Source organism: Felis catus, chromosome C2 (genome assembly GCF_018350175.1).
Source record: "Felis catus isolate Fca126 chromosome C2, F.catus_Fca126_mat1.0, whole genome shotgun sequence".
Taxonomy (NCBI): Eukaryota; Metazoa; Chordata; class Mammalia; order Carnivora; family Felidae; genus Felis; species Felis catus.
In genome coordinates this window covers 76,660,125-76,673,738 of record NC_058376.1, presented here as the reverse complement: position 1 = coordinate 76,673,738, position 13,614 = coordinate 76,660,125, and the positions used below count along the sequence as shown (strand labels likewise).

General features: G+C 39.4%; 1 protein-coding gene across 2 annotated transcripts in view; it reads left to right on the top strand.

Annotated features, from left to right (window-relative positions):
• CCDC50 (coiled-coil domain containing 50) overlaps window positions 1-13,271 on the top strand; it is an 80,661-nt gene extending 67,390 nt beyond the window's left edge. For both annotated transcript variants that reach the window (XM_045037137.1, XM_045037136.1), the window contains one exon: window positions 13,090-13,271. In XM_045037137.1, coding sequence (XP_044893072.1) covers window positions 13,090-13,175 — 86 coding nt within the window. In that variant the 3' untranslated portion in view covers window positions 13,176-13,271. The remainder of the gene's footprint in view (window positions 1-13,089) is intronic.
• Window positions 13,272-13,614: the final 343 nt, after the last annotated feature.

The following is a 13,614-nucleotide window of genomic DNA, read 5'->3' as shown; positions in this document are numbered from 1 at the left end:
GTGAAGTGATTACCACAATGAAACTAACACAGCTGTCATCTCCCACAGTTAGCTTTTGTGTGTGTGTGTGTGTGTGTGTGTGTGTGTGAGAGAGAGAGAGAGAGAGAGAGAGAGAGAGAGAGAGAGAGAGAGACAATGCTTGAAAATGCTCAGCAAATTGCAAATATACAGTATATTATTATTAATCATAGTCATCATGCTGTATATTAGATCCCCAAAACTTGCAATTTGAAAGTTTATGCCCTTTTGCTGATCATGTGTTCTTGGTTGTACTCTCCTACTGCTAACCAAAATCTGTCTATCTCTATTTTTATTACTCCCAAGCTTCATGAGCCTCCTTTACCAAATAGTCTTTGGATGTTCTTGTGAGCTTTTGTACATCCCATTGTCATAACTTGCTTTTCATACTCTCAAAACACACTTTTGTTACCAATTCCTGAACTTAACTACACAGATTTGGTTTTGGTCATGTTAATCATGACATACCCTTAATTACACCTGCCACACTTAATTATCTGGTGTCATTACTGACCTAATCTGGGCCCTCATGAGCAGTGCAGTCACTGCCTGCCTGACCTCGGGAAGCCTCTTCAACTCACCTGCCAACCTCTGCCCTCATACCCTTCACCCAGCCTCAGGCTCTCACACAGAACTAGAAGCATGTGTTTGTATGTGAGTATGTGTGTCTGCAGGTATAGCTGACAGTAGCTCTAAACAGTGTATGTATAAATGACAATGAACTTCTCTGGTCTGGAGAGGTGAGTACCAAGTGGTGTATATACATTTTTCCTTTTATGGATCATGCTTTGGGGTCATGTCTTTACAACTCTTTGTCTCATCCTCAAGATTTTCTGATGTGTGTGTGTGTATGCATATGTATGTATATTTCTGTTTCATAGTTTTAAGTTTTACATTAGAGTCCTTTACTTATTTTTGAGTTAGTTTTTTTAAATGTTTTATTTATATTTTGAGAGACAGTGCACAAGTGGGGAAAGGGCAGAGGGGGGGAGGGCAGAGGATCCAAAGAGGGTTCTGTGTTGACAGGCTGACAGCAGCGAGCCTGATGTGGGGCTCGAACTCACAAGCCAGATCATGACCAGTGCTAGATTCGGATGCTCAACCAACTTGAGCCACCCAGGTGACCCTTTAGTTACTTTTTACATAAAGTGTGAAGTTTAGGTCAAGGTTTATTACTTATTTTTGTGTAGATATCCAACTGCTCCAGCACCGTTTGCTGGAGGCCATCTATCCTCCATTGAGTTGCTTTTACAATTTTTTCAATAATCAGTTGAGTATATTTTGTGTATGTCTATTTTGGAGTTCTCTATTCTGTTCATTGATCTGTGCCCCTCCCTCTGCTAGTATTCCAAGTGTTGATAACTGTAGCTACACAGTAAGCCTTGAAATTGGGTAGACTGATTTTTTGCACCCTATTTTTCCAAATTCTTTTAGCTATTCTAGTTCTTTTGTCTTAGCATATAAATTTTAGAATAGTCTTGTTTATATCTATGAGAAATATTGCTGGGATTTTGAAAGGAATTGCATGAAACTTCTGGGGAGAAATGACATCTTTACTGTGTTGAGTCTTTCAAAAAAAGACTACAAGTATGTCTCTCCAGTTATTTAAATCTTTGATTTCTTTAACCAGAATTTCACCATATGTGCTGTGTGTATGTTTTGTTAGATTTACTCCAAAGTATTTATTTTTGTGCAATTATTGATATTTTTGTTTCTACATATTCCTTGCTAGTATATGGAAATACATTGATTTGTATAATCCTTTTTTGTATATTGATGAATTGCTAATATTTTTAAAGGAGTTTTGCATTTATTGTGAGGAATATTGATCTGTAACTATACTGTCTTTGATCGGATTTTATATTAGTGCATTGCTAAACATACAGGTCTTTTTCTTTTCTGTTTTCTCAATAAGATTGTATAGAATTGCTACTCTTTTTAATAAAAGTTTTATAAAAAACTCTCCAGTAGAAAAAACCATGTGTGCCTGGATGTATCCTTTTTGAGAGGCAATTTTAAATTAAAAATTCAGTTCCATTAATAGTTACAGGCCTATTCAAATTATGCATTTCCTATTGAGTTAGTGTTTTTTAAGGAATTGGCCATTTTATCCAAGATACTGAAATTCATGTGTGTAGAATTTTTGTTGTATTCCCTTGTCTCATTGATGATTGCTGGGTTTGTAGCTCTATTTCATTCCTAAAAAAAAGTATTCCTAAGTAAAACATTTAGTGATATAAATTCTATTTTGTTAAATTGCATTGTTTTAGCTCTGCCACAAATTATTATATGTTGTGTTTTCACTTTGTTTTGTTCAATGTATTTTAAAAAAACCTCCCTGGAGACTTGTTCCTTGATGCATGCATTATTTAGAAATGTTATGTCTGATTTTTGTCCATGTTTTTGGAGATTTTCCTTGTATATTTGTTTCATTTCTAGTTTGGTTCTCTTGTGGTTAGAGGACACACAGTGTGTGATTTCATTTCTGTTAAATTTGTTGAGGTTTGTTTTAGGTCCCTGGATATTTTCTGAGTATATGTTCCATGAAAAGAATGTGTATTTTGATTTTGAGTGGAGACCTACAAATGTTGATTAGATCCTGTTGGTTAATGGTGTTAAGTTCTACATCTAGACTGATTTTCTGTCTAGTTGTTTTACCATTTGTCAAAAGAGGGGTGTAATGTCTCCAACTATAATTGTAATTTGTCTGTTTTTCATTTCAGTTCTATTAATATTGTTGCTTCATGTGTTTTGCGGTCTTGTTTGATGCATACACATTTAGGATTGCTGTGTCTTCTTCATGGAGTGACCATTTTATCATTATATAATGCCCTTCTCTGTCTCTGGTAATTTTCTTTGCTTTGAAATACACTTTCTGTGATGTTGATATAGCCACTTGTGCCTCTTTGATAAATGTTTACACAATATGTCTTTTTTAGGTTTTTTAAATTTCAACCTACCTATTCCATTACATTTGAAGTGAATCTCCTGTAGAAAGTATATAGTTGGATATTTTTAAATTCATTCTGCCATATCTATCTTCTAATTGGTGTATTTAGGTCAATTAAGACAGAGGCTTGGTGGTGGGGGGGCAGATTTTTTTTTTTTTTTTTTTTTTTTTTTTTTTTTTTTTTTTTTTTTTTTGCTGGTGTATAGAAACACAGTTGATTTTCATGTGTTGATCTGCAATTTTTCTGACTTCATTTTTAAACTCTAGTAGTTGTCTTGTGGATTCTCTGGGATTTTTGATACATTGGATCATGTCATAAGAAAACAAAGATAGTTTTACTTTGTTCCAACTTAGGTTCTTTTTATTTCTTTTCATGTCTAATTGCTCTGGCTAGAACTAATAGCACAATGTTGAATGACAGCAGTGAAAGTGGGAATTCTTGTTTTATTTTTATCTTAGGTGAAAAGCGTTCAGTCTTTTACCATTGAGTATATGTTTGCTATTGGATTTTTATAAATACCTTTTATCCTGTCATGGAAATTCTTTTATATTCCTACAGTTTTTAGTGTTTATCATAAAAGGGTATTGGACTTTGTCAGATACCTTTTCTTTGTCAGTTGAGATGATTGTGTGCGGGTGTAGGTGGGTATCTGCTTATTTGTGTTTCCTTTATTAATGTGGCATATAACACTGATTGATTTTCTTAAGCTGAACTATCCTTACATTCCTGGGATAAGTTCCATTTGGTTATGGTACAATCCTTATAACATGCTGCTGGGTTCTTTTTTCTTTTTTTCTTTTTTTTGGGGGGGGGGTTCTTTTTTCTAGCATTTTGTTGATTGATGACTTTTACATCTATATTCATAAGGAATATTGGTCTGTAATTTTATTTTCTTGTGATATCTTTATCTAGCTTTGGTATCAGAGTAAACTGCTTCATATAAGGAGTTAGAAATTGTTACCTCCTCTTTTGTTTTTTGGAAAAGTTGAGAACAATTAGTGTTCATTCTTTAAATATTTGGTAGAATTTAATAGTGATGCCATCTGGTCCTGGGCTTTTCTTTTTGGGGAGTCTATTTACTGAATCAGTCTTTACTTATAGGTCTGTTGAGATGATCAATTTCTTCTTGATTAGGTAATTTGTGTGTTTCCAAGAATTTGTTCTTTTCATTTAGGCTACCTAATTTTTTCATGTAGTTCATGGTATTCTATAATGCTCCTTTTTATTTCTATAAGGTTGGTAGTAATGTTCACACTCATTTTAATGTTTTTATTTATTTTTGAGAGAGAGAGACAGAGTGTGAGCAAGGGAGGGACAGAGAGAGAGGGAGACACAGAATCCAAAACAGGCTTCAGGTTCTGAGCTGTCAGCACAGAGCCAGATGTGGGGCTTGAACTCACAAACCATGAGATGACCTGAGCTGAAGTCGGATGATCAACAAACCCAGGTGCCCCCTCAACGATACGCTTTTAAAGAGAATTACTTAAAACCTATGATACAGAAAGATTGAAAGTAGAAGGATGAGAAAAATGTTCCATGGAAATAGTGACCAAAAGAATAAAAATAAAGAAAAAATAAAGAAAAAAAAGTGATAAAAATCAGGAAAGGCAAACTGTAATAAAAAACATTGCCAGAGAAAAAAGAGAAGCGCTTTGTAAATGTCAACACTTGATGTCACCAGGATGATTTACACAAAGTAGACAAATGAACTTTTCTACCAGCCGAAGCTATCTAGGCTGGACTACCTCAGGGAGTGTTAGCAAGTTATTCACCACACGGGGCGCCAACAACTCGAAACCCACCTTCTCCAAACATTAGGCTCTTCTATAATTCTATGCATAGACACAAAATGTTTCTAATACGAGAATTTTCTCAAAGTGGAGTTGGCTGCACTGGGAAATGGTGATTTCCCACCGAATTCAGCCTTGGCTAAGACTGTATCATATTGTTACTGACTAGCATAGTGCCTGACACATAATAGGAGTTGAATATAGACTTTTTTTTTTAATTAAAAAAAATTTTTTTTATTATTTTTGAGACAGAGAGAGGCAGCGCACAAGTTGGAGAGGGGCAGAGAGAGAGGGAGACACAGAATCGGAAGTAGGCTCCAGGCTCTGAGCTGTCAGCACAGAGCCTGACGCAGGGCTCGAACCCACGGAGTGTGAGATCATGACCTGAGCCATAGTCGGATCCTCAACTGACTGAGCCACCCAGGTGCCCCGAATGTAGACATTTTTACATTGAATAAATTAATGGATGGCAAGAAAAGAGGGTTCCTAAAGCCTTCTTTAACCTTGACATCTTGGATCCCCATCTACTATGCAAAGTGTTTAAAAAACAATGAAGACAGTTCAGGTAGTACAAACCTGAACACTTCATGAAGCAGAGAGCCTTCTTTTGGAAAAGTACAAAATGGGGAGGAAGGCAGGGAGCTTTATAGGATTAAGAATAAAGAACAAGGAAACGAAAAATAGGAAATACCTGACTGGCTGGGGCCACATAGTCGACATTATTTGTGGTGAGAAAGAACAAGTAAATGAGTATAGCGTGTGTGCATAGTTGGCTCGGCGTTTGGGGATTGGCTGAGTGGATATACTGTGTTTCTGGTCAAGTGGAGCATGTACAGGGACGTGAAAGTCCTCTACATCTTGGTTTGCTGATGTGGCACCCCAGGCAGGAGCAGCTCCATTTGGGGTCTAGAAAGTTATTTCAGCAAGTGTTTTACTCAAGATCGAATGAATGTGCTAATGTTAGGAAGGTTCTAGCATTAAGGATCAGAGAGGCCACCTGCAAACAGGTGGTGTGTTTTTGACTTACCAGTTGTTTATAGATTATGTTTGCAGAAATTAATACTTCAAATGAGTGCCACACAGCTCAGGTTCAGACACGTGTGAAAGAAGCCTCAGATCTTTTTGCAGTTTTTGCCAAGGCAGCGAGTCGGGCCCTCTCTGAAGGGGAGTGAGGGTCACACAGCATGTGTGCTCCCCTCTTCCTTCACCCCATCACTGCCCTCCACTCAAATTGAATTCCCATTCAGAAGCCCACCTCCAACTCTCTCACTGCCCTGAGGCCCTCTTGGAGAGGTTTAAATCACACACTCTGGCTGTGACACACTCATCCACACCTGACCTGGGGAAAGAGGCACTTTTAACTCTGACCAAGTCTGGAAGTGTGGCTGCTTTCCTAATCACAGACTTCTTACTCTGCTTCCCTTGCCAGCCCGTGGCCAGCATCTAGGTAAGCTCTCAGTGGTGCCATTGACGCCTCTCGATAGGCTTGAAATGGGGCATCAGTACGTCCCACTGTCTCCCCTGTCTGAGGGAGGAGAGCTGGCTGGCGGTCCTCAGTACTTAACACACCAATAGCTCTCTCCAAAATTGATAGAAAACTCAGCAACCCGTTTTCCCATCTTTATTTTCCAAGTCTTTTTATGCCCTCAGTATATATGTGTGAGGATTTCATGAGTCACGAACCATGTTTTAGGGACCTACTTTGATGTTTATGCATGGTACTTTAACTTTGGAATGAAGCATCTATGGCATGTTGTAAAGTAGAAATGCAATGCAAACCAAATACATAATTTTAAAATTTCTAGTAACCATATATAAAAAGGTGAAAAATGAAGAAGTGAAATCAGTTTTTGTAAGATATTTTAACCCATTATATCCAAAATATTATCGTTTCAACATGCAATCAATATAATTTTTAATTAGATGTTTTAAATAATTTTTCCTGTAATAACTCTTGAACTATGGTATGTATTTTACACTTACAAGGCCTGTCATTTCAAACGACATATATTTAAAGTGCCCAGGAGTCACCTGTGGCTAATGGCTGCTGTTTTAGGCATCACAGAATTATTATACAGAGATCAAATGGAGTCAGCAAGAGTCCCACTTGTAACATGTTAACTAGCCCTTACACAATATTGGAAATGAAAGAAAACATAAACTGCATTGTGATAAATACGAAGTGTTTTTTAACGGTCACCAAACTGAATGGTTTCTTTGACTGTTGTACCCATTTTCGCCAGCAGAGGGCGCTCAGAGCTGGCAAGACAGCCTAGACTTTGCTGTACTCACAGACTTGGCACTCTTTCACCTAGACTGGCTGGATATAAAAACCAACACATTGTTCCAGTTAGGAAAAATCGTACTTTTACAAAATAACACTTTACCTATAAAGGTATTATATTATAATTATAGAAACTTTTAAAAATTGATATGTACAATCTAAATCAGTTAATGCATCACCCGTAGACCCACTGAAACCCAATTACAAACCCTTTCCACCACATTCTGTTCCAAGCCCTTCACTGTACATAGGATTTAATTCCATGTAATTGCAGTCATATGAAAGGGTTCAGGGATCTTTGAGCATGTTTAAAACCTGATGGGAATGATAAATTATAGAGAAGAGCTTGAAGAACATGGAGAGAAATTGACTACTGATAAAGTTCCTGAGGAAGACAGGAACCAGAGACATGGTCACACATGTGCTATTTGTGTAACAGGTGTACCTAGGGAAGGAGTTGGCCTTATAGATCACATCGTAGAATAGCCTATTCTACATGACCTATTCATACGTGGCCACGTATGACACGATGGCAGGAGGAAAGTGTGGACAGATAACCTAGATCTAGAGGTGTGAAGTGGATAGGGTTTCTGTAATCTCTTCCTTCCGTGTAATAGAAGGGAACTGATTCTCTGTGCTGAGAATGAGGAAGCAAGGTTGGAAGCTTGAGCATGTGAAATAAGATGTAAGATCTAGTCTACACCAGAGAGTGGGATTTAGAAGCTTATGGAAAATGTGAGGGTCTGGAAACATGCCTGAGACAGTATGGAGGGACTGACTAGGAATCACTGAGCAGTGTAGACTGAGCAGCAGCTGTGACTGAGTTCTACACGCTCATGATGGTGTCAGTCTTCATGGCCTCTTGGTTTGTGGCGGCTGCATCAGTGGCCCACATGTGGAAGCAGAAGACGGGGCTGGTTGGAGGTGTAGGTACTCATGTGCAGCAGTGTCAAAGGACTGGAAGGAAAGAAAGGGCTTGAGGTGAGGGCAGCCTGAGATCTTGGGATGAGCCTGGCGCAGGAAAGTGAGTCTGTGAGAAGAGGGAAGAGTGCTCCAAGAGACTATGAGGATCATAGAGTCAGGGTCAGAAAATGAAGGAGTGTAAAGGATGAACTGTTTTGGTCAGAAGGAGGATAGCTTAGGGGCACCTGGGTGGCTCAGATGGTTAAGCAAGTGACTCTTGATTTCTGCCCAGGTCATGATCTCGCAGTCTGGGTTTGAGCCCCTGACGGGCTCCACACTGACAGTGGGTAGCCTGCTTGAGATTCTCTCTCTTTCCCTCTCTCTCTCTGCCCCTTCCCCTTCTCTGTCTCTTAAAAATAAATTTTAAAAAAGGAGGATACCTTAGATATAGTAAAGGACGTAAGCCCAAGGGGTAATTGATTGAAGTGGGCTACAGAGAAAGAGGACTGTAGTTTGGGGTCAAGGACATGGGAGCCTAGGTTGTCTAAAGTGTTATTTACATAGGTACTGAGTCCCAGAATGTGAAAGTAGGAGCTGTCATGGAGGCTTACTTTAATAGCAAAACAAACGAAACAAAAAACAAAACAAAAAAATAGAGTTGAGAAGGACAACAATCTCATGATGCTGATCTCCAAGGTAATCCTTGGGTAACCAGGAATTTGTGTCAGTTTTTAGGCATGGGACTTGGCGATGAAGCAGAGGCTGCTGGAGCAAAATGCAACTACTTTTGAGAGAGTAAATTTGGATGTTTTCAGGCCATGCACTGTGGGGCTTAACAGCAGCAGATGATGGTGGTTAGAAATGGGTTTTTGACTCTTCCTAGCTGTGTGGCTTGGTCAAAGTACATACCAGCTCTGAAACTTAATTTCCCTATCTATAAAATGGGGATAATGATATAATCTACTTCAAAATTTTATAGTGCCTTTTTCATAGAAAATATTCAATAAATGACAGTTACCATAATCAAACCTAAGAAAAACCAGGTGTGTTTGATAGAACCCAGAATGTACTCAAACTAGAAGGATGTTCCGAATTTGTAATACATACCATGTATCAAGCTTCAATTGTGGGCAAAGAAACAGAGAAAGAAACCAGGGGATGGTCGAGATCACTTGGTAGGGTTATCAGGATCTTCAATTCCTAGCCAGAATCTATAGTATCATCTCCTTTCCTTTTGTCAGATATCTGGCCTAAGTCCTTCTCACTTACTGAAGACCCTTTACCTGGTTTCTCTTGAATATTTCTCAGTATGCAGAAATCACCACTGTTCATGAAAAACAAAACAAAACAAACAAATAAACAAACAAACAAACAAAAAAACAGGGGCGCCTGGGTGGCTCAGTCGGGTGAGTGTCTGACTTCAGCTCAGGTCATGATCTCGAGGTCCGTGGGTTCGAGCCCTGCATCGGGCTCTGTGCTGACAGCTCAGAGCCTGGAGCCTGTTTCAGATTCTGTGTCTCCCTCTTTCTCTGACCCTCCCCTGTTCATGCTCTCTCTCTGTCTCAAAAATAAATAAACGTTAAAAAAAAAAAAGGTAAAAAAACCCACGAAAAACAAAAAATCAAAACAAAAAAGAACTGCTCTTTTCTTCCCTTTCCTCTTTTTTTTTCCTGTTTTTTTTTTTTTTCTTTTGGCACCTTTAAGAGTTAAAAGGTTTTCCTTTATGTAGCATAAGTCTGTTTTTCTTTGTTTCCAATCATTTGACTTTCTTATGCCCTCTGGCAATTCTATTTTCTCTTCTACCTGACAGCTCTTCAGACATTTAAAGACAGTGACTGTCTCCCCTGATGTTCCACTCCTCTAAGACACCCCTAGTCTGACAGTGTCCTTTTACAACATGCCCCAGGGCCTTTGCACTTCTTATTGCCTCTTTGCCTATTTTCATCTGTCTCTGTCCCTACTGGTACCTCACCTCCAGGCACGGTCTGAATTCCACAAAACTGACTAGGGCCATCGCCATACAAGGTTCGGGCGTTTACTTCATGCAATTAGAACCCGCAGACCTTCTGTTAAGCCTTCCATCTGCTTTCTCGTGCACCACTCTTATGAACTTCTCCAGAAATGTGGATGAATTTTGCATCAAAGGGCAGGGCTTGCTCTTTTTCCAGGTTACATTCATTTTGTATATTTGCCCATGGTCTACCTTTGATGATTTGGGGAGATCCTGACTCTGGAAAATTGGATTTATGTGCAGATTTGAAGAACACTGGCTAAGGCTTGGTTGACTGGCAGCTGCTTCATTTAGGAACTTGGAAATTATGTTCACAGTTAAGGCCCCGGAGGCCTTACATCTCCCGGCTCACGTGGGAAGGCTGGAGGGAAGGGGCCACACAGCCTCTGGCAGCGTGCTTCCTCCTTGAAGATGAGTGGGAGACAGTGGGCTTGCAAACTAAACTGCAGTGTTTGTACTGACACTGGCCCATGACCACACTCTTTTCATCAGAAGCAAAAGTATGATTACTTTTTGAGGAGGATTTTTACTTTTCAAATTATACCTTTTCTACTGTGAATTTTAGTGTTCTTTAGTTTACAAGATAGATGTGCTAGTAAGTGGATTTTTTTTTTATTTGCTTACTTGGAAAATAAAACTTGGCAATCTGCTGATCTACCAAATTAGGGACCATTGTTCTGTAACTTCTATAGCTACGTTACATAAATCTAATGAACAATACATATTTTACTTTTTAAGGAAGGAAAAGTTATCTTTGACCTTCTTAGGATCCCTTGCTGGGTCTGAAATGATAGATTTAGCGGGAGAAAAGCATACAAATCTTACTGAATTTTTACATGTACCTGGGAGCCCCCACAAAAGTATAAAGACCTTAAGAAATGACCAGAGCAGGGGCTTTTATACCTTTTAGACAAAGAAAGAATAGATCTGTGAAGAACTGATGAAGCAGAGGAGGCTGGGTTAGGAATAATAAATGGGGAAGAGGTAACTAGGAACATAAGGGTTAGTTTAACAAGGTTTGTTGGTAAAGATTTCTTGATCCCAAACTCCCATCATGCATAAGAGACTCCCCGTTCCTCCTGATGTAGGGACAGTACCTTTCAGAGGTCCCTGTCTCAGGGAAGAAAGGCAAGAGGGAGGTCAGAGAGAACTTCCCAATCCTGCCATTTTCTCAAACTCCTGCAGCTTAAGACATTCAATGTGCCAAGGTGCCATATTTGGGGGTAGTGTTTCTTGAACCCATCAACTTTCTTTGAACACTTAAGAAGCAGTCCATAAACTAGACTTGCTATTGTGAGGACAAGAGAGATTTGCCAACACTACCAATCTTAATGTTCGCAGCAATTCCATGATGACTATGAACTACCCACTCTGCAGAGGAGGAAGCCAGTAATTGGCAGGGGCAATGTGGCGTAGTAGGCTTGGCTTCTAACCAGCACGTTTCCTGGCGATTGCTTCTCTAGGTCTTAGATCGGGTTCTTGAAATATGGCTAGGGTAGCAACATAGCTGTGAAATGGAAGCAGGCACCGACTAGAAAGTGAGTTAGTAAGTACAGTTTCTGTGTAGCCTTGGGCAAGTCAGTTCACCTCTCTGAGCCTCACTTTACTCATCTGTTAGACTATGTAGTGAAGCCCTGTTCTAGCTCTGAAAATTATATTTTAGCCATGTTGATGGAATATAATAGGAAAGTACAAGGGACTGATAAGAGGTGAGTCAAAAGCAATGAGGCTACTTCCTTCACATCTGCATGTGGCTTGAGGGGGTTCTCTTCTAATGGAAATATGTGTAGTTCTAGGGACAAACCCTTTTGCTATAGAATGGAATGGATTATAGGAAAGAAAAAAGCCAGAGAGTCAGGTAAATCAGACAGACCCTGAAATCGATTGCTGTGTTCGTGGTGTTGCTGGAGAAACGACCTGCCCATTAATCAAGTAGAACCATGAGGCATAAAGAAAGCCATCAGCCCAGCAGGAAATGAGTTATTTTGGTAAATGCCAGATCTTCCCTATCTTTGTCTGCCCTCTTCCACTCTATTTTAATTGACATGTTCGATGCTTTTTGATCTACAGCAATTAAGAGGCAGCTTCTGCTGATGGAAGCTGGTCAGGACTTTGAATCTGACACGGGGACCAGAGGGAGAGCTTCATCTGCCAGGGAGCTGGGCTGTCAGGAGGTTCCAGGGGCCACCAAGGGGTGTTGGCCTTTGGCAGGACTAAGAGCTCTTGCTGAGAGAGAGGCAGTCCTGCTACTGAGGTGAGAGCAGCGTGTGCCGAGTTAGCAGACTCAGAGGGACAAGCTGGCAAAAAGAATCACATCACATCCGTCAGAGAGAGTGATCAAAAGCAACAGGAATCAGGCAGCTGGCAAAAGGACCCCTGGAAACGCGGCTTCTCCAAAAGCACAGCTGACCCCAAAGACTGAGAGTGAACGGATGAGGCTCTGGAGAGTTAAATGCCCTGTCACCTCTCTCTCTCTCTCTCTCTCTCTCACTCTCTCTCTCTCTCTCTCTCTCATTTTTAAACATTCATCGTTTTCAGCTTACCACTTACAGATTTTTAAGATATAATCTTCTGTACAGTGTCTATATATATTGGATTTGGGACGTTCCAGTTGGATCCCATTTATTTCTTGGGGAACTCTGCCACTATGAATCTGAATGATTCTTCAAGCAAGAGATGGTGCAATGTTTCTCTGCCTCCCCTCATTTCAGAGCCAGATGTTGAAATGAAATGAAAAATTGCTTCATTCCAAATTCAAAGAATATATTTTTCTGAAAGTTGTGCCTGAGGCAGAAAAGGAGTGTATCCATTTCTGAGAAGGGATATTTTAATCTCCTGAATCATGACTCTTTGGCCACATTCTCTGTTTACTGTCTCATTCGGCCTGTGACTTCATAAAGAGAAAGGGTCACTTTCTCAGGAAGGTAATTTTGTTTTTCATTTTCTTTATAATCATATGGTAGCTATTTGGCATTGCACTCTCAGAAGGAAAACATTTAACATTTTTAAATAAATATGTTTACTGAAATTAAACCAACTCAAGCTTGTGCATTCTGAAGGTTGGATTTTTGTTAAATTTTTATTAAAAACATACCTTATGTCGTAGAAAAACAGCTCTCTTTTCTGTTGCAGATGTCCACATTGTGGAAACTGAGGCCCACAACGATCACAGGATCTACCCCAAGTCACCTGGTTTGTTGATGGCAAACAGGTCTTAGACTCCTTGTCTTGACTCCAGCCCTGTGTGTGTTCTTTCTAACTTGCAGTTCCAACCTCTGTTTTCAAGTAAAAACCTACAATACAGTGAGAAGTAATAGATGATTTCTATATTCTTCTTTAGAATGTGGTCTGAGAATGAGCAGAATGGATACCCTGGGCAGAATGTTAAAGATAAGAATCTTAGACATTATCCTAAACCCATGGAATCAGAATCTGCATTTTAAATTAGTTCCAGAAGATTCAGGTGCAAATTGAAATGTGTAGCATAGTAAGTTTTCAGGCAAGACTTTAAAATTTAATTGATGGATATATTTTGTTAGGGTAAGCTCTTTAGCCTTCATGGGATTGTAAAATAATACGTTGTGCGTATGTTTTTTCTCAACTCAATAGGCTGTTGCTTATTCTTTAATTTATCTTGTTAGATGACAAAAGTTTAGC